The sequence below is a fragment of the Armigeres subalbatus genome, chromosome 3 (assembly GCF_024139115.2).
Source record: "Armigeres subalbatus isolate Guangzhou_Male chromosome 3, GZ_Asu_2, whole genome shotgun sequence".
NCBI lineage: Eukaryota > Metazoa > Arthropoda > Insecta > Diptera > Culicidae > Armigeres > Armigeres subalbatus.
Genome location: NC_085141.1, coordinates 359279812 through 359304161, shown reverse-complemented (window position 1 = coordinate 359304161; position 24350 = coordinate 359279812). Strand labels below are relative to the sequence as shown.

The 24350-nt window shown below is 42.0% G+C and overlaps 1 protein-coding gene and 3 long non-coding RNA genes across 5 annotated transcripts; 3 read left to right on the top strand and 1 right to left on the bottom strand.

Moving 5' to 3' along the window:
• The first annotated feature begins 516 nt into the window (after window positions 1–516).
• LOC134223382 (uncharacterized) lies at window positions 517–3351 on the top strand. 2 transcript variants are annotated; one of them, XR_009982554.1, is made up of 4 exons: window positions 517–707; window positions 759–1239; window positions 1590–1945; window positions 2009–3348. It is a non-coding gene; the product is annotated as an uncharacterized LOC134223382 (long non-coding RNA). The 2 variants fall into 2 exon arrangements; XR_009982553.1 differs by having other exon boundaries at window positions 520–1239; window positions 2009–3351.
• Window positions 3352–8936: 5585 nt separating this feature from the next.
• On the top strand, window positions 8937–11059 carry LOC134223380 (uncharacterized protein K02A2.6-like). The gene is made up of 2 exons (XM_062702524.1): window positions 8937–10928; window positions 10991–11059. Exon 1 carries the CDS (start codon window positions 9367–9369, stop codon window positions 10297–10299), a length of 933 nt encoding a protein of 310 aa, XP_062558508.1. The 5' UTR covers window positions 8937–9366; the 3' UTR covers window positions 10300–10928; window positions 10991–11059.
• A 1997-nt stretch (window positions 11060–13056) lies between these two features.
• On the bottom strand, window positions 13057–14142 carry LOC134223381 (uncharacterized). Its single transcript, XR_009982552.1, has 3 exons — window positions 14032–14142; window positions 13263–13368; window positions 13057–13187 (listed from the first exon to the last, which is right to left on the bottom strand). It is a non-coding gene; the product is annotated as an uncharacterized LOC134223381 (long non-coding RNA).
• A 7815-nt stretch (window positions 14143–21957) lies between these two features.
• LOC134223379 (uncharacterized) lies at window positions 21958–23370 on the top strand. The gene is made up of 3 exons (XR_009982551.1): window positions 21958–22063; window positions 22136–22740; window positions 23115–23370. It is a non-coding gene; the product is annotated as an uncharacterized LOC134223379 (long non-coding RNA).
• Window positions 23371–24350: the final 980 nt, after the last annotated feature.

Below are 24350 nucleotides of genomic sequence, written 5' to 3'. Positions count from 1 at the left end.
TGTTTATAATATCATTCATGAGAGGGAGTGAGAAAACTACTTAATATTGAGTTAAAAATTTAAACTTCGTACTCAAAGTTGAGTGCACACTTAAATCGATTATTTCAGCTCGGTAATTTTTTTTACTGGTTTTGTCCTGTAAAAATTATTCCATACCGGAAGCTCGGTTAATGGTTGGAAAATTACTGACATCTGTAATATTGTTCACCGATCTTTCAGTAAAATGAAAAGTCAAAAATATTAACTACCGAGCTAATCGGTTTTCACATATATTTCTATATTTTCACCGTGTTCTGTAATCAATCTTACCAACGTCGTTAATTTTTGAACCGAGTTTTCAGTTAGCAGTCTTACGTCTTATGTGATACTTCAGAAAGCGCCATTTTTGAAACATCTCCTCGTGTTCAAAACTAATGAACGAAAAGCAGAAAATACGAATCAAACGAAATGAAATAGTGATATTCAACGTTTTGTGGGTAAGTAATATCAGGAACTAATTACCGGGACATCGGAGTCCCGAAGAACCGATTTAAAATTCATGCAACCCAGATGAGCTGACGAGACCAGCACCGCCAGAGGCGCTAGTGTATTTTACTCATATTATGGTAAATTTATTTGAAAGTGTTTGCTGTGAGTTTTGACAGATTCCTATAACATCAATCCTCAATGACCCTCTCAGTGTCACCCTCGATGGATGGAGCTCGGGCGTAATAATAATCTTCTCCAATCTAAATAATCTTCTCTCGCCCATCGTGAAGTCCTCCAAGAAATCCTTCGGGTTAAACGCTAATTCCACCAGGGATTGAGATCAACGGAGAAAACCTGTCCGACCAGGAGAATGCTTACGAGATGACGAGAGAAACATAACATTCGTGTCGGCTTTTGGGTAAGGAGAAACTGTAGTACCGTAAAAGGGTCCCCAGAATGAAGAGCGCAGCAGCGAGTTTTAACAGTAAGACAAAACCTGCCGCTGCCGCTGCGCTAACCATGCTGGATGGACCGGAACCTCACCGAAGTTGCAACAGCTTAGAACGCCGATATCCGAGGAGCACCAAAGATGTTTGCCGATCGCAAAACTATGGGCAGCCCGCAAGCTGTCGTGTCGTTCGGGAGTAAAATCTGCAATGCCGGATGCCTGAAATTAATCAACGAACAATCCACGTCTACGTTGGCTGGGTCTTACGTACACAGCAAGGAGGATGTAGAGGATCAAATAGAAGAATAAAAAACCCTTGAAGTGTAAGTAGAACATTGATTTGAGGATAAAATTGTTTAAAATGAAAACCATTTACAACTGCTTGCATGATTTTTGAAAACGTCGTGTCCAAATGAAAGATTCTCTTTCATTAAGCTCTCTTTTGCTAATATCGCAATATTGTCTAAAATGTGCAATATTTTCATCTCAGCATGCTAGTTAATTTCTTCAGATCTCTGCTAAAAAATCCTACCTAAATGTTTGTGTGGCATTGTAATAATCGAAAGAGAAAGTAAACAAAGGGAGGCTCTCTTTTGGATATTCGACGTTTTCAAAAATCATGCGAGATCTAAAACCATCATCCTGATTATACTACATAAATAAATATATCCAGCGTCAGTCGTGCGAGTTATTATTCATCGAAACTTACACAGGACTTCACAAGACGCCTCTGGAAAAAGGAGCATCACAAGGAATGTTCGTTGGATGCTTTGCCGATACGGCCACGGTTAGGATTCGCTTCGCCTGTTAAGGAAAGGAGATCTCCCACGTATTTCTGATGGAACCCTAGACCAAGCTGTTCTCTGCTAACCTTTTTGAAGCCACAAGCAAACCTCCTAATGGGACTAGGTCGTACTCCAAGTTACTTAGCCGTTTGTCAGCTGCAGTTCTTCCAACGAGGTTGACGGTTGAGATGAATCTTGTACACAACCGTGATCCGATGGGCGTCTCCATTAAAAATATGTTCTTGTAAGTATCAGCTGCGTGAATTTCGGAAAGTAATTAACTAACAACCGCTCTCTCTAATTTTAGGCCGTTGGTCAAGCTTATTGACAGACTATCGAACGCTATCTACATTTCTTGCGCTTCTGTGTTTGGGTCAACGATGAAAGCGTTGAGGAGAACGCCAATCTTGTCATTCGTCTGTTGATCCGACGTACGGAATGCTTGGGTCCTGCGCTTCGTGGTGAAGGTTTGATGAAGGCTATCAACGAAGCCAACAAGATGTCAGAAAAGATTTCAAGGCGTAGGAAGAAGCAGGATGAGGCAGAAGATACGATCACTGGTCTAGGCTTCTCGCATCCTCTTTCAGAGAGATAGACGACGACAAAGATTACATGGATACCAGAGCTGTCGTTCTGTGCTTCTATTGAACACTGGTGGATACGTTGTGCACCGGATGCATCGGTGATCAAACAAGGCAAAAACGAATCATTGCGAGCTCTGCCATTCTACGCTCCTTGGTACCGCCGGAAGATTTTTGAGTAGTTCTGGTTTTGATAACATTGACTAACACGTCGAAGGAAGGCCAAAGTCCGACAAAGTCCGCGGTTCCAAATGGCTCCAGTGAAGTCGGTGGACCCCTTCCAAACAATTCAAAGTACAATGACGTCGGCGTGCGTACAGCCGCTTTCAATGATTCCTGCGATCGACGCTTCTGGACGGACCCGAAGGGTGAATTCGAGAGCAATGTTGTAAATACAGGGCCCTAACTGATGGGTAAAAACGCAGCCGGTGCGACCAGACTTCCATAGCGATGCTCACTTCCATAGCAATCTCCAGTTCACATTAATCTACCAACGTTTCCAACACTGCCGTAATAATAAATTACCTTAATTATTACGAATAAATATTTTAGGATCACTTCAAAACGAACTTTTGATAGGAAGTCCGGAAATCCATTATACATCAATCGACTCAGCTCGAAAAATTAATTGATTGGTGTATTGCCTAGTTGATTGCTAAGTTGCTTGATTGCTTTATTAGTTGGTTGGTTGCTTGATTGATTCGTAGCTTGCTTGAATGGTATGGTATGAATGGTGGGTTGCTTGATTCGTTGACTGGTTTGTTGATTGCTTGCTTGATTCGTTAGTTGGTTGAATGATTGATTAGTAGGTTGGTTGCTTGATTGGTTGGTCGGTAGATTGGTGGGTTGGTCGATTGGTTGGTTGATTGGTAGCTTGCTTGACTGGTTGGTGGTTGGTTGCTTGATTGGTTAGTTGGTTGAATGGTTGATTGGTTGGCTGCTTGATTGGTTGATTGTTTGTTTAATTGGATGGTTATTTGGTTGATTGGTTGATCGGCTGGTTAGTTGATTAGTTGTTTTGTTGGTTGCTTGAATGGTTGATTAATTAGATTAATTGGTGAAATGGTTATTTCCTTGATAAGTTAGTTGGCTGATTGGTAGCTTGTTTGATTGGAAGAGGGCTTGAATGATTGTTTGCTTGATTGGTTGGTTGCCTAATTGGTTTATTGGTTGATTAGTTGCTTGATTGGTTAATTGGTTGCTTGATTTATTGGTTGATTGATTGATAGCTTGCTTGAATGGTTGAATGATTGCAAATATAGTAGATTAACAATATAGTCCACTCTGGCTGATTTCGAAAGACAACACAGTAGCGCCGTGGTGTCACAAAAGGCAAGTAATGTAGTGAGAAGACATAACGAGGGGTGTTCAAACGTATGATGCAATATGCAGTATGATATTTCTAAATAATGTGTTAGGAATCATCATATGATTCTATTTTGATATCGGAGTTTGAAAATAAATTTTTGAAAAATGTGGTTTAAATTGGTAAAAATTGTTATATTACTGTAATTTTTACAATCATTACACCCCTTGGCTATTGTTTTCAGACGTTAGTTGCCCTTCGTGGCGCAAGATGGTGTGATTGTGCTGTCCGTTGCCTAATGTATGGGGATTCTCGGAGTGGACTATATTGGTAATAGAGTATATTTGATGATTGGTTGTTTGATAGGATGGTTGTTCAATAGGATGGCTGCCTAATTTAGCTTATTGCTTAGTTGATTGGTAGCTTGCTTGAATGGATGAATAATTGGGTGGTTGGTTGCTTTTAGTTGGTTGAATGGTTGATTGGTACCTCGCTTGAATGCCTAATTGGTTTATTGGTTGGTTAGTTAATTGATAGTTTGCCTAAATGGTTGATTGATTGCTTGATTGGTTGGTCGGCTGGTTAGTTGATTAGTTGTTTTTTGGTTGCTTGAATGGTTGATTGATTGGTTGATTAGTTGTTTGGTTGATTTATTGATTGATTAGTTGATTTGTTAGTTGGTTCAATGGTTAATTGCTTGCTTGGTTGGTAAGTTGATTGGTAGCTTGCTTGAATTGTTGGTTGGCTGATTGCTAGTGCTGGGTTGGTAGATTGATTAGTTGCTTGATTGGTTAATTGGTTGCTTGATGGATTGGAAGTGGGCTTGAATGATTGTTTGCTTGATTGGTTACTTGAATTGTTGGTTATGTGATTGATTGACTGGTTGATTGATTGGTTGATTGATTGATTGTTTGATTGGTTAATGGTTGCTTGATTGATTGGAAGTGGATTTGAATGACTGTTTGCTTGATTGGTTAGTTGCTTGATAGGTTGGTTGCCTAATTGGTTTATTGGTTGGTTAGTTGCTTGATTGGTTAATTGGTTGCTTGATTTATTGGTTAATTGATTGGTAGCTTGCTTGAATGGTTGGTTGGTTGTTTGATTGATTTGGTTGATTGTTGCTTGATAGGATGGTTATTTAACACTAGAATTGATTCGCTAAAAAACTTACGCGGATGGCTATATCTCAGTGGTTTTTCAACCGATTTTCTCAGTTTTTTCACCAACCTCTTAGCCATCTCTCTAGTTTCTGGACATTGTCAAATATTGTATCTAGGGGTGCTCATTTTTTCACTAGCTGTGGGAGTAAAGCAACGGATTTAGAAAAATGTGATTTTGGAGATATACTTTTATTTTATTACCAAAAATTATATCTATTCATATAGTGATGATGGAAATGATAAAATAACACATAAAAGACATTACCTGGAACATAAGAACACATTTTAAGCATCCCTACTATGCATACGTTGATAATTCGATGCCTTTAGGAACCACATTATACTACAGGATGTATGAAGCTCCAGAAAATGTTTTCAAGCATGTTGTCTACTGTGCACTTGTTAAAATAAATGTAAACTATATAAGAAACATGTGTGATAATAAATTATGGTGTTTTAGGATCTCCGAACTGAACTAGAATTTGAATCAAATGGTCTACCGAATCAACCATGGCTTCCATGATGCCCCCAGCCGCAGTATCAACCAAATAATGTCCTCCGAGTATTTGTCTTTCACTTGCGTCTTAAATCCAAACATATGAGATGTTGTAAGATCTCCAAATTGTCCTGGAGTTTGAGTCAAATGGTCTACCGAATCAACCAAGGCTTCCACGATGTCCCATACCGCGGTATCAACCCAGTAGCGTAGCCACGGGGGTGATTTTGGACATAAACCCCCCCCCAGCGACAAAATTTTTAGAAGAAATTTTTTTTTCCAGAAAAAAAAATGTTCAGAAAACCTCCCCCCCCCCAGACCAATTTTCTGGCTACGCCACTGTATCAACCCAATTATGTCCTCCGAGTATTTATCTTTCACTTGCGTCTCAAATCCAGGCATTTGAGATGTTGTAAGATCTCCAAATTGTCCTGAAGTTTGAGTAAAACGGTCTATCGAATCAACTAAGGCTTCCATGATGTCCTCTGCCGTAGTATAAACCCTATTTTGTCCTCTGATTATTTGTCTTTCACTTGCATCTCAAATCCAGGCATTTGAGATGCTGTAAGATCTCCAAATTGCCCTGGAGTTTGAGCAAAATGGTCTATCGAACCAAGCAAGGCTTCCATGATGTCCCATATCGCGACATCAACCTAATTATGTCCTCCGAGTATTCATCTTTCACTTGCGTCTCAAATCCAGGCATTTGAGATGTTGTAAGATCTCCAAATTGGCATGGAGTTTTAGTAAAATGGTCTATCGAATCAACCTAGGCTTCCATGATGTCCTCAGTCACAGTATGAACCCATTTGTGTCCTCCGAGTATTTGTCTTTCACTTGCATCTCAAATCCAGGCATTTGAGATGTTGTAAGATCTCCAAATTGCCTTGGAGTTTGAGTAAAATGGTCTACCGAATCAACCATGGCTTCCATGATGCCCCCAGCCGCAGTATCAACCAAATAATGTCCTCCGAGTATTTGTCTTTCACTTGCGTCTTAAATCCAAACATATGAGATGTTGTAAGATCTCCAAATTGTCCTGGAGTTTGAGTCAAATGGTCTACCGAATCAACCAAGGGTTCCACGATGTCCCATACCGCGGTATCAACCCAGTGGCGTAGCCACGGGGGTGATTTTGGACATAAACCCCCCCCAGCGACAAAATTTTTAGAAGAAATTTTTTTTTTCCAGAAAAAAAAAATGTTCAGAAAACCCGCCCCCCCCCCCCCAGACCAATTTTCTGGCTACGCCACTGTATCAACCCAATTATGTCCTCCGAGTATTTATCTTTCACTTGCGTCTCAAATCCAGGCATTTGAGATGTTGTAAGATCTCCAAATTGTCCTGAAGTTTGAGTAAAACGGTCTATCGAATCAACTAAGGCTTCCATGATGTCCTCTGCCGTAGTATAAACCCTATTTTGTCCTCTGATTATTTGTCTTTCACTTGCATCTCAAATCCAGGCATTTGAGATGCTGTAAGATCTCCAAATTGCCCTGGAGTTTGAGCAAAATGGTCTATCGAACCAAGCAAGGCTTCCATGATGTCCACCGCCGCGGTATCAACCCAATTATGTCCTCCGAGTATTTATCTTTCACTTGAGTCTCAAATCCAGGCATTTGAAATGTTGTAAGATCTCCAAATTGACATGGAGTTTTAGTAAAATGGTCTATCGAATCAACCTAGGCTTCCATGATGTCCTCAGTCACAGTATGAACCCATTTGTGTCCTCCGAGTATTTGTCTTTCACTTGCATCTCAAATCCAGGCATTTGAGATGTTGTAAGATCTCCAAATTGCCTTGGAGTTTGAGTAAAATGGTCTACCGAATCAACCAAGGCTTCCATGATGTCCCATATCGCGACATCAACCTAATTATGTCCTCCGAGTATTCATCTTTAACTTGCGTCTCAAATCCAGGCATTTGAGATGTTGTAAGATCTCAAAATTGTCCTGAAGTTTGAGTAAAATGGTCTATCGAATCAACCAAGGCATTCATGATGCCCCCAGCCACGGTATCAATCCATTTATGTCCTCCGAGTATTTATCTTTCACTTGCGTCTCAAATCCAGGCATTTGAAATGTTGTAAGATCTTCAAATTGGCCTGGAGTTTGAGTAAAATGGTCTATCGAATCAACCTAGGCTTCCATCAGGAACTAATAATCATTAAGGCTACTTAAAAGAGTCTACATCTTATATATTTGAAAGAAAAGAAATAGTTCTAAGAGGAAACACAGCATAAAGGCTACGTTAAATAAATGTTTGTGAGTAGTAGAGTAATTGTGTGATGGATCCGTTGTTTGATTCACTGAGTGTTTGATTCATTAATTGATTGAGCAAATTAAAGATTCAGAGATTCCAACGCCATGCATGCTTCGTTTTCTCGCCAATACTTTAGTAGACCTGAAATTGGGGCATCTGTTCGGGATTCCCGTTCTCCTGTTCCTCTCCATCGCACTGCTGCAACTGTCATTTTTACTCTTTGCAACACTCGAGCAAGGAGGACAACTCGTGCAACTTCTAATAGACTCCTAACGTTCCAAGTACACAGGATTTTGTTTTTACCTGATCCTGTCGGACTTAGATTTCTTAGAATGTAGGAGCTCCAAGCTGTTGTAAAGCCCTTCTCTTTGTCTACCAGGTCAAAGGTAGCAATGCCTGATGCAAAGGCAACCGCAACGAATCATCTATAATCATGCATGATCACCCATGGGTTCCCAAAATGTGGGTCGCGATCCCCATGGGGGGTCACGAGCTAATAATTGGTGGGTCGCGAAAGATAAATCTTATAATAAATTCTACTTTGTTCCAACAATCTATACCACCAGTGGTGTAGCCACGGGGGTGGTTTTGGACATAACGCTGTCAAGCAGAACAAGCCTCCACCGATGACACCGAGTTCCAAAGAGAAGAAGAAGACGAAGTCCGAAGGTCCAAAAACACCCTGCTGGCAGTGTGGCGGAATGCACTACGTCCGGGACGGTGTCAGGCCATTAGGCCGTTAGGTCGAAGGCCATTTGGCCGAATGGTCATTAGGCCGAATGGCCATTAGGCCGAATTAGCAAAAAGAAGAAAAAGTGAAAAATGAGAAGTTCTTTCTTCACCTTAGGCCTCCTTCTTTCTCCCTTCTTGCACTTTCCTTCTTCTATCTGTCTTCTTCCTTCTTCCTTCTTTTTTCTTCTTTCTTCCTTCTTTGCTTCTTCCTTCTTCTCTCTTTTCTTTTTCCTTCTTCCTTATACCTTCTTTCTTCTTCCTTCGTCCGTCTTCCTGCTTCCTTCTCCCTTCTTCCTTCTTTCTTTTTCTTTCTTCTTTCTTCCTTCTTTTTTCCTTCATCCTTCTTCCTTCTTCTTTCTTCCTTCTTCCTTCTTCCTTTTTGCCTTCTTCCTTCTTCCTTATTCTTTCTTTCTTCTTCTTTCTTCATTCTTCGTTTTCTTCCTTCTTTCTTCTTCCTTTTTACTTCTTATTTCTTGCTTCTTCCTTCTTCTTCTTTCTTCATTCTTCCTTCTTCTTTCTTCCTTCTTCTTTTTTCCTTCTTCTTTCTTCCTTCTTCTTTCTCCCTTATTCCTTCTTCTTTCTTCCTTTTTCTTTCTTCCTTCTTCTTTCTTCCTCCTTCCTTCTTCCTTTTTCCTTCTTTCTTCTTTCTTCTTCCTTCTTCTTTCTTCCTTCTTTATTCTTCCTTCTTTTTTCTTCTTTCTTCCTTCGTCCTTCTTCCTTCTTTCTTTTTCCTTCTTACTTCTTCCTTCTTCTTTCTTCCTACGTCCTTCTTCCTTCTTCCGTTCTACTTCTTCCTCACTTCGCACTACTCACTTGTCACTCCCCAGTTTGCATTCGGCCTAGTGACCATTCGGCCTAATGACCCAGCATCGTCCGGGACTACACCTACACGAAGCACGTTTGTCGGGACTGTAAGCAAACCGGCCACAAAGAAGGGTATTGTGGCAGCTACACATCGAAGGCGGCACTCAAGAAGAAGCACGTGGACGGAATTTTCTCCATCAACCAGGTCAGCTGCACTTCTAGACGGAAGTTCCAAACGGTGGATATCAACGGGTCTCAAGTGACCAATAACAGCATCAACCTGATCGGTCTGGACTGGATCGAGCTGTTCAAGCTATCTGCAATATGCAACCAGGTCCACGTTGCCGATGGTCAAGTCAATCAAATCCAAGTGTACAAAGCTGCGTATCCCGAAGTGTTCAAGAACGGCCTCGGACACTGCAAGAAGATGAAGGTCCGACTCTATCTCAAGCCCGATGCCAAACCCGTTTTCAAGCCGCGCGCCCAGTTCCTTTCACGTCCATGGAGAAGATCGATGCGGAGCTGGACCGACTTCAATCGCTGGGCATCATCACGCCTGTCGATTTTTCGCAGTGGGCGGCTCCGATCGTCGTAGTGAAGAAGCCCGGAGGAAAAGTACGAATCTGTGCCGATTACTCAACTGGACTGAACGCTGCCCTGGAGGCCAACCATTACCCGCTACCGGTCCCTGATGACATCTTTACCAAGCTCAATAAGTGCCGATATTTCAGCGTCATCGACCTGAGTGACGCCTATCTTCAAGTGGAAGTTGACGACGACTCGAAGCAGCTGCTCACAATCAACACGCATCGAGGTCTCTTCCGCTTCAACCGGCTCGCACCAGGAGTAAAATCCGCTCCCGGGGCCTTCCAGCAGTTGATGAACAGCATGGTTGCCGATCTCGAAGGAGTGGACACGTTTCTGGACGACATCTTCGTGGCCAGCAAAACCGAAGAGGAGCACCACAAGATGCTCAACGCACTGTTTCAACGCCGTCAAGCCTACGGTTTCGTTCTGAGGGAAGAAAAGTGCAACATTTCGCGCATTGGCGCACATCGTAGACGAGAACGGTCTCCGCTCAGACCCATCCAAGGTGGAAGCTATTGTCAAGATGCCACCGCCCAAAGATGTCACAACTCTACGGAGATGCGGCAGCCACTCGACGCGCTGCTGAAGAAGGATGCCAAATTCGTTTGGAACAGCGAGTGCCAGAAATCGTTCAGGCGCTTGAAGTACTCCAGTCGGATTTGCTTCTGATATACTACGATCCATCACTAGACATCATAGTTGCTGCCGACGCCTCGTAGTCCGGAATCGGTGCCTGCCTTCTACACAGGTTCCCCGATGGCTCACTCAAATCTGTTGCACACGCTTCCCGCTCACTCACACCCGCGTAGGCAAAACGGACAGATCGAGAAGGAAGGTCTTGCACTGGTGTTTGCCGTAACGAAATTCCATCGGATGCTGCTTGGACGCAAGTTCACCCTCCAGACGGATCATCAGCCACTCCTGCGGATATTCGGACAGAAGAAGGGTATTCCGGTTCACATGGCCAACCGCCTTCAACGTTGGGCCCTGACGCTGACCACATTGCTGATTTTGTGAAGAGATGTGAAAGCTGTGTTGAAAATTATTATTATTATTTATTGAAAATTACTTACGAAAAATACTTACAAAAATCGCAGGTTGAAGAGAGAAAACCGAGCATTTGACAAGCATAACAAAAACAACTATGCTGTCAGTAATGCACGGTGAGAGAAACACGCGGAAAAGTGACAGCGTCTTTAGTGTCTTTTCAGTTGTATACCTAGGACTCCTACACACCGATTGAGAATTAAGCGCAACACGAGAAAATCGCGAGTGTCGGATCCCGGTATTAGTCCCTGGTAATATGATTAGACTGTAACTATGTTGTAAAATCAAAGTGTTTTCATTATATTTCCAGCAGTAGATACATTTTCCTCATGTGGCCCTTATCAATAGAAAGGACGCTACGCCCCGTCGAACTTCCAGTTTTTCCCCCAGATTGGATTTTGTTTTCAAAGAAACGGGATTTGCGGATTATATATGTATGCACAGAAGTATACGAACAAAATAATATGTAAATGAGAGTAATTCAAATAAAACATGTTTAATTTTAATTTTTCATATTTATTTACGTCGGAAATATTTAAAAAAAAAACAAAATTACAAATCGCTCGGTATTTTTTTTACAGGTGCACCGCAAAAAAGTACTGGAAAACTGTAAGAAAAAGTACTGAGATATCAGTAAAACTAATTTTTTTGACATGTGAACGAACATGTGAATTACCGTAATGCTCAGTTGGTTTTACAGAACATCTCGGTAAAATTTGACATTTCATCGAATAGAACGCAGTACCGAGGACTCGGTAGTCAATGTGGTTTACCAAGCTGACTACCGAGAGCTCAGCTGTTGAGAATTCGGTAATCTGATAACCGAGCCCGGTAATAAAAATTAAGTGTATGCTTTAAACTTTTTTTTTGGTTCTTAATTTTTTCTGTGTATATATTTCAAGCTCTATCTGATAAAAGGGCGAATGTCGCAAGAGAAAATAATATCGTCGACTTCCCCTCTTTTAAATATACAGTATCCCCCCGCTTATCCGGACCTTGCTAGTCCGACGACTCGTTAGTCCGGATCTCGCTTATTCGGAATTTTCCGGATTAAAAAGTATCAACACCCATTTAAACACATTATGCTGTCAGCTTTCAAATTTGTGCTGTGATTTTGTTTTGGTTCATTTGTATGGATTTGACAGTCGGATTGACGAGAGAAACCCCGATAGTCCGGCAATACATTTGTCGGATCAGCGGGGGTATACTGTAAGTGACAAGCAGAGAATTTCTATGCAGTTTAGCACCTCAGAGTGCAAGTTCGCATTGTTTTCTATCGTGCAGAGGTGATAAACCACGAAGAAATCCGCTGCTTGTCACTTTTATCAAAAAGAGGGGAAGTCGACGAAGAGAATCCTCTCTTGCGACATTCGCCTATATTTCAGATAGAGCTTGATTTATTGTAATAGGCCTTTTCATGTGACACTGCCGAGACTGCACTTGTTTACAACCGCTGAACAGGCCTGCAAGTCCGAAGCTGTCACTTTCATAGAAGAACTGTCAATTGACGATAAAATCAGCTGTTTTTAAACGTCTCGTGAAAAGGCCCATATATGTACAGTATCCCCCCGCTTATCCGGACCTCGCTAATCCGACGACTCGTTAGTCCGGATCTCGCTAATTCGGAATTTTCCGGATAAAAAAGTATCAACACCCATTTGAACACATTATGCTGTCAGTTTTCAAATTTGTGCTGTGATTTTGTTTTGGTTCATTTGTATGGATTTGACAGTCGGATTAACGAGAGAAACCTCGATAGTCCGGCCATACATTTGTCGGATCAGCGGGGGGATAGATTGTGATTTGACCGCTTCTTTTTCTCACACTCATAATTAAATACATTTTAGAAACAATTTGATAAGCCGAAAAATATTTTAATTTGCTATTAAGGGAGTTAATTTTCACTACGCTCCATGTAAAAGTAGTGTACGAAGAAGACGACCCGGATAAAAAATATCATTAAAATATCATAAATTTTATTGTTACAACACCATTTAAAACATAATTTTTACCATTGAATTTAATGGAATTTTGACAATAAAATCACATGAGAAATAATGGTTTTCCACGATAAAATGAATGGTAAATGGGACTTTTACAATTAAAAAGGGGGGTTGTTATGTATCTGTACAATAAAAAATCGAAAATTTTTCATACAAAATTCGAGCAAAACAATTGACTTTACGGTTCTTCAATGGGATGATTTCGAGCGACAAAACAATAGAAAACATTGTGCTTTAAATGTTTTCAATTACTGTTTCTATTGTTTTGCAATAGAAATACTACAGGATTTAGAATACATTATACTTCAATATTACAATAAAAATACAATACAATTAATTGTTTTACAAATTACTTTATTTTCCTCCGGTTGTTTAGCATATCTTTAGACGAATCCAGCGCACTACTTCCAAAGTTAAGTGGGTTGCCTGTATCTGGAGAAAAATCCAACATCGGTTTAAAAAGCGTACTCACTTTGTTCCGAATAGACAATACATATAAATATAAACCTGTGAAAAATGTAAATTATAAAAGAATGTCAGTTTTATTAGAAAAAATACGTCGAGAAGAAAAGAGAAAAATACCTGCATCAGTTCTTATTACATTCCGTTGGTGACATTGGCCAATGGTAGCCAATGAACGATCAGTGACCAGCAAGCAGCAGTATTTTATTTATCATAAGCTTCATTTCTGTAAAGGAACAAGGATACATGTTACCAGGCATGTCATCAGGTATTATGATGATAAAATTTTCATTTATTTTTTGTTCGGGATGAACCACTGCGTTCATTATGTACATTGAACTTTTAGTATAAGATTACGATTACCGGTGGTGAGTATGAACCATGATATTTTAGTTACTAGATAAAGATTGTCGTTGTCGTCGCTGTCCGGAACATCTTTTGCTGGCGAGGATAGGGGAGCTAAATGTCAAAGAAGGAAAATCCATACGATTTGACAGGTATGTACCACACATGTTTCGGACAGCAGAACAAAGGGAACCGAAGCGACAATCTTTATCTAGTAACTAAAATATCTTTTGTATGAACCGTTTGTCAGCGCAGTATCATTACTTGACACTTTACCGGTCGCTACTAAACGCGCTGCTAAAACAGTAGCGCAGCTGACAGGTGACCAAATTGACCAAATAACAGCGCTACTATTTGATGAACTATCAAACGTCGAGCGTCACCGATACGGAATGCAGCCACCGAAATGATAACCGAAAATACCGAAAATAGTGACCGATGCGAAAAAGAGTGACTAATCTAAAATGACAGTACAGTGAGAGTGATCAAAATACTCGCGCCCAGTAATGATGCTCTAACGCGCTTCAACACTTTAGATACTCACCACGGTACAGAAGCCATAGTGATCTACCGCTTTCCCAGCAGCAGAAACTGCAATGAAAAAAAAAACACTTTCTGCACCATGCAGTTTCATTATTTTCATCTCTTCACTAATATGGGGGACACACTTGTGGTATTCGTACCATGGTACAAAAATCTTGAAATGAGTGCCATACCAATTATTGTCTTCATTAAAGATAGCCTTGAAATTATTTTCTTGTCGCCTTGTACCATGGTACGAATACCACAAGTGTGTGCCCCATATAATTATAAACAAAACTGTACACGCTCAAATGAATCCAGCCATTCTCCGAGTAAAATAATAGGCAAAAGTTTTTGTTCCCTTTCATTTTTTTTGAAATCATTTTTTTATCCAGTTTTCCGCGAGCGGTAATGGCCGCCAGCTTGCCTGCGGGTGAGTCTCTGAGTTGACGTTTCTGGATGTCAACTGCACCCACCGTTCCGAGCATTTGGATCAATATGGTATATAAGAAGGCGTGAATTCACTTCATCAGCACCTTCTTATATGCCACATTGGTCAGAATGCTCGGAACGGTGGGTGCAGTTGACCTCCAGAAACGTCAAATCAGAGACTCACCCGCTGGCAAGCTGGCGGCCATTACCGCTCGCGGAAAACTGGATTGCAAAACATTTCTAGACCTGCAACAAGACCTGCAATATGAAAATATATACTTGAGAACCGGTATAACATTTTTATTTATTTAACAAACAAAGCTATTGTAATTTTATTGTTTTCAATTGTTATTTCATCAATATAATAAATCTATGAAATATTCCAAAATTATATTAATTCAATAACATTAGACGGATTTCCAGATCATTCAAACCGAATACTTTTAAAAATTGTTTAGTTTTTGGATGAGCAATACTAAACATAAGCGAACAATAAAAATATAATAGAATATATTGCCATTTCCAGCACTCGATGGATTTTTGGGAAAATCATAGATCGCACTTCGAGCAGTGATGTCAAATGTTTTACAATATCTATTATTATTCCAAGCTTCATCTAAATGTATGAAACTTGGAAATAACCGTCTATTGAACCACTATTGCAATTATTGTAGTATGCTTCCGCAAAGAATTCAAATTATAACTAACTTGAAAGTAGCTAAAAGATTAACTTGCACTACAAATCATTATTATTTTTCTAGAGTTTGATCAAACAAATGTAATGGCAACCCTGCCGAGCCCACGTGTTCATTTGAAAACATAAACAACTTACGTTGGCGCCAACCCGTTTCACCCGATTCATCAACCCGCCAACCGGGAGAACAAAGGATTTTGACATCTCGCACTTATGACTATCTCGCACTTCTGAAGTGCGGAGTCCAACGAGGTGGGAAGTGCGCAATATCGGAAACATTTAAATATATTGTTATTTTAATGTACGTACAATAAAGATCTTTTACAACCGTGAACATTTTACAATAAGCATACAATAGTTTGTATTGTTTGCCACACAATCTATTGTATTTCAATGGGTTATGTCATACAAGTTACTGTAAATTTTTATCCGGGGAACCATTATAGACGAATCCAAGTAAAAATAAGAAGAAGACACGACGGTGTTAATTTTGACAGATCCTACAGCGCAGCATAGGAAGATCATTTTAAAATGCTTATAATAAATTCTAGACACGGCACGGCAAATGCTGGGTAAAGCGTACCATTGGTACTTCGTGTACCTGATTACCTCTTACCCAGCAACTCCTATCCCTACCTCCCCGCGGTGCTGGCCGGGATACGAGCAACCTTAGGGAAGATCGGGTAACCAACCCCGGTGGGAACTATAGTCGTATGCTGACAGGGAAGGGGGGGTTTGCTCCTCTCCGGAGGTGCAAATCTTATTGAGCGTCTGTTCTCCATGTCACACTCAGATAAATTTCCATCTAAAATTTATGTGCACTGCACATATATTTTTGCAATCAAGCTTTGCACATGCACTTTATTAATCTTGCACATAGAATGAGAAATTTTGCAACTCTTATATTTTATGTGCACCGCTAAATAGAATTTAAAGGCATGTGCAATATATCTTATTGGGCAATTTGAATACCTTTCATGTACAGCAACTAATAAAAATCATTCGACCCACTTTTAGAATCGTTTCAAGCTGATTTAATATTTAAATTCTTAATATATAAAATAACAAGAATATTCTTTTTTATTTATTTTATCATCAAAGTACATCAACTTTCAGACATTGCAATTTTTTGTCTTCTTCAATTTCGCTCTGAGGCCTTCAGAGCCCTCTACAATGGATACGTTTGCGAACGTTTTGCCAGTTTTACCATCGTAGATACGTATAGGATATACGTCTCTCTCGACAAGACCTTTCTTTATAAACTGTAAACAATTGTCACTTCTAAACACCTTATTTCGAATACTGCGCAAACCTCGGCGCAAACTGATCTTCCCCAACGGCATCCGGAGGACGGATGCTTCGACCAGGCACTTTCAATCCGGATCAATCGTGTCTCAGCGGACTCAACTATAACCGAAAGTAACCGATTGATTTTGATCTCCTCATCATCCGACAATCTGTTTGTTGATTCGTTAACTCGCGATCTCGCAAAATCGGCTCCGATAGATCAGGCTACATGATGTTTGCCTTCCTGAAACCGATAGTTAAATTCTATCCAGTTTTCCGCGAGCGGTAATGGCCGCCAGCTTGCCTGCGGGTCAGTCTCTGATTTGACGTTTCTGGAGGTCAACTGCACCCACCGCTCCGAGCATTTTGACCAATGTTGCATATAAGAAGGTGCTGATTCAGTGAATTCAAGCCTTCTTATATACCACATTGATCAAAATGCTCGAATGGTGGGTGCAGTTGACCTCCAGAAACGTCAAATCAGAGACTAACCCGCAGGTAAGCTGGCGGCCATTACCGCTCGCGGAAAACTGGATAGTCAGCACATATTTGTCCCTTTCATCGTCCTCATTTCTTACCGGTGTTACTGACGGAGTAACAATTTCTTGCATTAATAACTTATTTGTAAAGTTGGCTCCGTAGAATATAGCAATGTCGGATTCGGGAGTTGGGTTAGAGCTGCTGTCTATTTACATTCGACGATAGATCTTCCGGCCGATGATGACTGCTGATGAAGTATGCGGTGTTTCGCGGAGTAGTTCACCAGCGTTCGCAGAGGATACCGCGCCAAAGAGCCAAGAATCAGCGATTTGCTGCTAGCAGGAGGAACATTTGGCTCCATTTTAACGCTTCCCAGAACCTATACGTTGCCTTGTACGTTGCACTTGGGTTAACGCTAATTTCATGATATACAATAAAATGTATTAAAAGCAAGAAATTGAATAACAAAAGATGAAATCTGATTTGAAAATTATAACATTTACCTGTCTGTAATAAGTAGCGGCACCACGTATGTGCGAAGATTGTCTGACATTTTATTATTATTTTCAAGCTGTTCATTGTATCGTATTATATATGCAAGGCTTGATAGAACTTATGTATTGACCGTCACATTCAAATTCTATTAGTAGCACCAATAACATTTAAATATAGAGCAGATAAATTCTAGTACAGTTTAAATGCCGCACATAAAATCTCATTGGGAGTCGTTGAATCATTTTTATATGCTTGCTGTACATTAAATATAATGGAGTTTTGAGCTCAGTGCAGGATCGGCCCACAACAGCGTCTGTTATCCATGTTAGGGGCGGCTGATCATCGTCCGAGTGCCAGCGAGGGACTCTAAGTGAAACTGTGCACCATGGTCCACCGGAAATAAGGAGGAATGGTCCTCCGGAAATTTAGGGGGTTTGGTGTCAGGCCCTGCAAGCCAGCCTTTAAAAATCATAAGCAACGAACAATCAACAAGAGAGTACGGACCGGAACCATCGGCGAAGACCACTGCGACGAAAAGGGACTAGCGATTGGAAACTCGGTTCGTGGAACTGCAAATCTCTCAACTTCATCGGGAGCACACGCATACTCGCCGATGTGCTCAAGGACCGTGGATTCGGCATCGTAGTGCTGAAGGAGGTTTGTTGGAAGGGATCAATAGTGCGAACGTTTAGAGGTAGTCATACCATCTACCAGAGCTGCGGCAACACACGAGCTGGGAACAGCTTTCATAGTGATGGGCGATATGCAAAGGCGCGTGATCGGGTGGTGGCCGATCAATGAAAGAATGTGCAAGTTGAGGATCAAAGGCCGGTTCTTCAACTTCAGCATAATCAACGTCCATAGCCCACACTCCGGAAGCACTGATGATGATAAGGACGCATTCTACGCGCAGCTGGAACGTGAGTACGACAGCTGCCCAAGCCACGACGTCAAAATCATCATAGGAGATTTGAACGCTCAGGTTGGCCAAGAGAAGGAGTTTAGACCGACTATTGGAAAGTTCAGCACTCACCGGCTGACGAACGAAAACGGCCTACGACTAATTGATTTCGCCGCCTCCAAGAATATGGCCATTCGTAGCACCTACTTCCAACACAGCCTCCCGTATCGGTACAGCTGGAGATCACCACTGCAGACAGAATCACAAATCGACCACGTTCTGATTGATGGACGGCACTTCTCCGACATTATCGACGTCAGGACATATCGTGGCGCTAACATCGACTCTGACCACTATCTGGTGATGGTTAAACTGCGCCCAAAACTATCCGTCATCAACAATGTTCGGTACCGACGACCGCCGCGGTACGACCTAGAGCGACTGAAGCAACCTGATGTCGCCACTGCATACGCGCAGCATCTCGAGGCAGCGTTGCCGGAAGTGGGTGAGCTCGATGGGGCCGCTCTTGAGGACTGCTGGAGTACAGTTAAAGCAGCCATTAACGACGCAGCGGAGAACAACATCGGGTATATGGGTCGAAGTCGACGGAACGATTGGTTCGACGAAGAGTGCAGACAGATTCTGGAGGAGAAGGACGCAGCGCGGGCGGTCGCGCTGCAGCAAGGTATCCGGCAGAACGTGGAACGTTATAGACGGAAGCGGAGACAGCAGACCCGCCTTTTTCAGGAGAAGAAACGCCGCCTGGAAGAAGCGGAGTGCGAGGAGATGGAACAGCTGTGCCGTTCTCAAGATACACGCAAGTTCTATCAGAAGCTCAAAGCATCCCGCAAAGGCTTCGTGCTGCGAGACGAAATGTGCCGGGATAAGGGTGGGAGCATCTTGACGGACGAACGTGTGGTGATCGAAAGGTGGAAGCAGCACTACGAGGAACATCTGAATGGCGCTGAGAGTACAGGCAGTGAAAGTCAAGGTAGCGGAGGAGATGACTACGTCAGTTCAGCGGACGATGGAAGCCAACCAGCCCCCACCTTGAGGGATGTTAAGGATGCCATTCAACAGCTAAAGACCAATAAAGCAGCTGGTAAGAATGGTATCGGAGCTGAGCTCATCAAGATGGGCCCGGAAAAGCTGGCCACTTGCCTGCACAAACTGATAGTCAGAATCTGGGAAACCGAACAGCTACCGGAGGAGTGGAAGGAAGGGGTTATATGCCCCATCTACAAGAAAGGCGACAAACTGGAGTGTGAGAACTTTCGAGCGATCACCATCCTTAATGCCGCCTACAAAGTGATATCCCAGATCATCTTCCGTCGTCTGTCACCATTAGTGAACGAGTTCATGGGAAGTTATCAAGCCGGCTTCGTTGACAGCCGCTCGACAACGGACCAGATCTTTACTGTACGGCAAATCCTTCAAAAATGCCGTGAATACCAGGTCCCAACGCACCATCTGTTCGTTGATTTCAAGGCGGCATACGACAGTATAGACCGCGTAGAGCTATGGAAAATTATGGACGAGAACAGCTTCCCCGGGAAGCTTACCAGACTGATCAAAGCAACGGTGGATGGTGTGCAAAACTGTGTGAAGATTTCGGGCGAACACTCCAGTTCGTTCGAATCGCGCCGGGGACTCAGACAAGGTGATGGACTTTCGTGCCTGCTGTTCAACATTGCGCTAGAAGGTGTCATGCGGAGAGCCGGGTGTAACAGCCGGGGTACGATTTTCAACAGATCCAGTCAATTTATTTGCTTCGCGGATGACATGGACATTGTCGGCCGAACATTTGCAAAGGTGGCAGAACTGTACACCCGCCTGAAACGTGAAGCAACAAAAGTTGGACTGGTGGTGAATGCGTCAAAGACAAAGTACATGCTTGTGGGCGGAACCGAGCGCGACAGGGCCCGCCTGGGAAGCAGTGTTACGATAGACGAATTCCTCGACCACCTCGAAGGTATCCGCACCTCGGATCCTTGCTAACGGCTGATAACAACGTTAGTCGTGAAATACGAAGGCGCATCATCTGTGGAAGTCGGGCCTACTACGGGCTCCAGAAGAAACTGCGGTCGAAAAAGATTCGCCACCGCACCAAATATGTCATGTACAAGACGCTCATAAGACCGGTTGTCCTCTACGGACATGAAACATGGACAATGCTCGAGAAGGACTTGCAAGCACTCGGAGTATTCGAGAGATGGGTGCTTAGGACCATCTTTGGCGGTGTGCAAGAAGACGGTGTGTGGCGGCGAAGAATGAACCATGAGCTCGCCCAACTCTACGGCGAACCCAGTATCCAGAAGGTAGCTAAAGCCGGAAGGGTACGCCTTTAAGGCCATCGCATATGTAAAAATGCATGGTGAAAAAATCCGCGGACCAAATTCCCGAGGTGTAAGGTGGCCTTAAAGGTAGCCTCACACCTCGGGAATTTGGTCCGCGGATTTTGTCCCCATGTATTTTTGCATATGCGATGTTTTCGGAATTTGGGCACGGGAAATAAAAATCCCGGCTCCCTTTAAAATTCACGGGGATCAAACTCCGGCGGAAAATTTTCCCGAGGTGTAAGGTAGCCTTAAAGGCTGCCTTACACCTCGGGAAAATTTTCCGCCGGATTTTGGTCCCCGTGCATTTTAAATGGGGCCGGGATTTTGATTTTCCGTGCCCAAATCCGGAAAACATCGCATATGCAAAAATGCATGGGGAAAAATTCCGCGAATCAAATTCCCGTGGTGTGAGGCTACCTTAAAGGGTACCTTTAACATGTGATTGAGATAGAAAAAGAAATTTCTTTTGAACACTATACCAACCTTTAAGGCCACCTTACACCTCGGGAATTTGGTCCGCGGATTTTTTCCCCATGTATTTTTGCATATGCGATGTTTTCGGAATTTGAGCACGGAAAATTAAAATCCCGGCCCACTTTAAAATACACGGGAACCAAATTCCGGTGGAAAATTTTCCCGAGGTGTAAGGCAGCCTTTAAGGTAGCCTCACACCTCGGGATTTTGGTCCGCGGATTTTTTCCCCATGTATTTTCACATATGCGATGTTTTCGGGAATTGGGCACGGAAAATCAAAATCCCGGCCCCATTTAAAATGCACGGGGACCAAAATCCGGCGGAAAATTTTCCCGAGGTGTAAGGTAGCCTTTAAGGCCACCTTACACCTCGGGAATTTGGTCCGCGGATTTTTTCACCATGCATTTTTACATATGCGATGTTTTCGGGAGTTGGGCACGGAAAATCAAAATCCCGGCGGAAAATTTTCCTGAGGTGTAAGGTAGCCTTTATTTGGTACCTAAAATATCTTTTTAGGGTGCTGTCAATGCGATACACCGCGCGGCTTTTGTAAAGCGCATTTGCACAAGATTCCACGCGGCGTTTCCCATTCGAAAGGAACAACCGCACCCTAGGAAACGCCGCAATTGTATCTCCCCACACGCTTAGATTGGTTTACCTATTTATGGGTACTTCATTCACTCATATATGGGTAAATGCAATTATACTAATATTATTAGTAAAACTTACTCATAAAATCGGTGAAGTTTACTGAGATTCTAACAAAACCCACTTTACCTATTTTTGAGTAATCGCATTTACCCATATTTGGGTGAAAAATTGAGCATAAACAAATCCAAACTGATGGTCGCCGCGTCAATGTCGTCGTCGCAAGTATATTTATTTTTTCCTATATTTTTATCATTTATTGGACAGTCAAAAGTGATAATCTTTGTTCCGAACATTATTCAAGGTAACTATTTTTGATAATATTGGTTTTCGATACACAACATATAGGTTGCAACTTCTTAAACATTTTTTCCAGCACCGGTCGGCAGCACCATATCGGCTTCCTCGAAGGTTCACCTGGCGATGGCGATCAACGATAATAGGAAAACAATTGCTGACCACAAACGGCACAATACCTTGCTTCGTGCACCTGGTGACATGGCGATCAACGGTTATAGGAAACAGAATATGTAGTTCCGAACCATCGACGGAGAGAACCATCTCTGCTCATTTAACTGACGATTTCTGACCGCAAACGGCACAATTCGCTGCTTTGGTCTCGGCTTCGGTATCAATAAATCCTACAGCACAACAGTTTTGCCATTGGGCACCCAGCACATCGATGGATCGCAAGGCCGGCTGTTACTAAAATCTCCAATGGATTATATTTCCGGACAACTGTAATGAGGAGAGCTAAGCGATGTTCGTTGCAACTTGCATGTTGTCTCGTCTTGTTTCCGATCGCCAGCTTATGGTGGTGGCCGCGATGACGACAAGGAAAACAGACGACCAAATTAACTGGTAAATGCTCGGGTAAATGAGAGAGGAAAATCCAGACCACGAATCCGTAGAAAATACAGGAAACGCAAGGGGGAAATGGCATGTAGGCGCTATGGGAATGCTGATTTCTTTTTAAACCAAGTAGGTACAAGTAGCTACCCTATAACCAGAGACCGGAGGAGTGAAAAACTGACAAAATGGCAACGTATGAAAATGCATGAAATCGTTTAAATTATACTGGCAACACTTGAACTTTTTGCTTGCTTCTTATTGAAGCAAAAAGTAAACAAGTTGAAATGGAACCGCTTTTGACGGTTCGATTGGAAACAAGATGGCGTCTTCGCCGATCTCTTATTCTAGTATTTCTAGGTACAAGTTTGTTTTCAATACGATGTTGTAAGAACAAATTTCTTCATTGCAGTTTTTTGATTTCAATTGTAGGTTGGATATTTAGTTCAAATTTTATAGTTTAATGGCATTATATAGCATTTAACTTTTACTTTCTACTTTTTCAGATCTTCTTCCGATAAGTGGCAATAGTTTAATTAATCGGTCCAACGACATATCCAGTTTCTGAATGCCGTCAAATATCCACACCAGTGCTTTACTTATTTTCCCGTGCTTGAGGCGCTTGACGATTGAACATATATACTGCCACGAAGCTACTGTTCAGGGATATTCCGTCCCTTCCGAGATGCTTGGCCTGGCATTTAGCAACATGGAAGATGAATATTTATCGAGATATTTTATTAAAATGTAGAGTATGTATTTAACCCAACGGAATAAATATTTTATTTTATAGGTATTTACATACCTAATCAATAAATGTTTTGCTTTATATTAAAAAAAAAATGAATTTTATCCATTTCGATTTCCGAAACGAAAACCTCGACGAAAACATAAAAATTTCACCCATATTTACGTGAATTTTACCCATAATAGAATACCCATAAATAGGTGAACATTACCAATATTTCCATTAACGACTTGTACTCAAATATGGGTAAATGGCACTTCACCCATAAATACGTATGTGCACTTTTTGGAGATTATGGGTACTGTTCACCCATATTTGGGTGAACTGAACTAAGCGTGCATAAGAATCTAGTATACGGGCAGCAAAAAGTGCGGTGCGTCGTTTCCTCTGCAGAGGACAGGAGGGTAAAACGCCTGTCATCCGTGGTACAATGGCACTCTACCCAACATCTTTTTTTTGTCTTTATTTAGGACACTTTCAGCCCGAGGCTGGCTCATCTCCAGATCTACCCAACATCCTTTTTGGTACTTCTGTTTTTGGTACCCAGTTTCTGGGTAGTATACCCGAATTCAGCGCTCATTTTGGGTGATTGGTTCGTACGCAGTTAGTGCTAATTATCGGCAATTAACTTCTTCTGGCGAAAACTTGCAATTAGTTGTGGTACTTCAAGCCTGTTGTGTTTGTATGGCTTCTTTATGTCGAAAAAAAGCTTATCGATACTTCCGAAGTTTTGTTTTCATGAATTAAACGAAATTAAAACAAAAACATTGTACGCCATATTGAATGAATGGTGTGTAGGCGTATTAGTCTACTCTTCAGTCCCCTGGCAGGGGAGCAAGGAGAGCAAATATGCGTTAATATTTCCTAACACTGACTTCAGTCATTTTGATAAAATATGTTTGGTTTTATCAAGTATTGAAGTACTAGATGAAACTGGCAGCCCTATCTTGTACCGGAAACTATCTTGACAGCTCGCGGCAACTGAAACGCAAAC

Coding starts and splice junctions, on each gene's coding strand:
- LOC134223380 (XM_062702524.1), top strand. CDS start 9,367: ATGCAACCAGGTCCACGTTGCCGATGGTCAAGTCAATCAAATCCAAGT.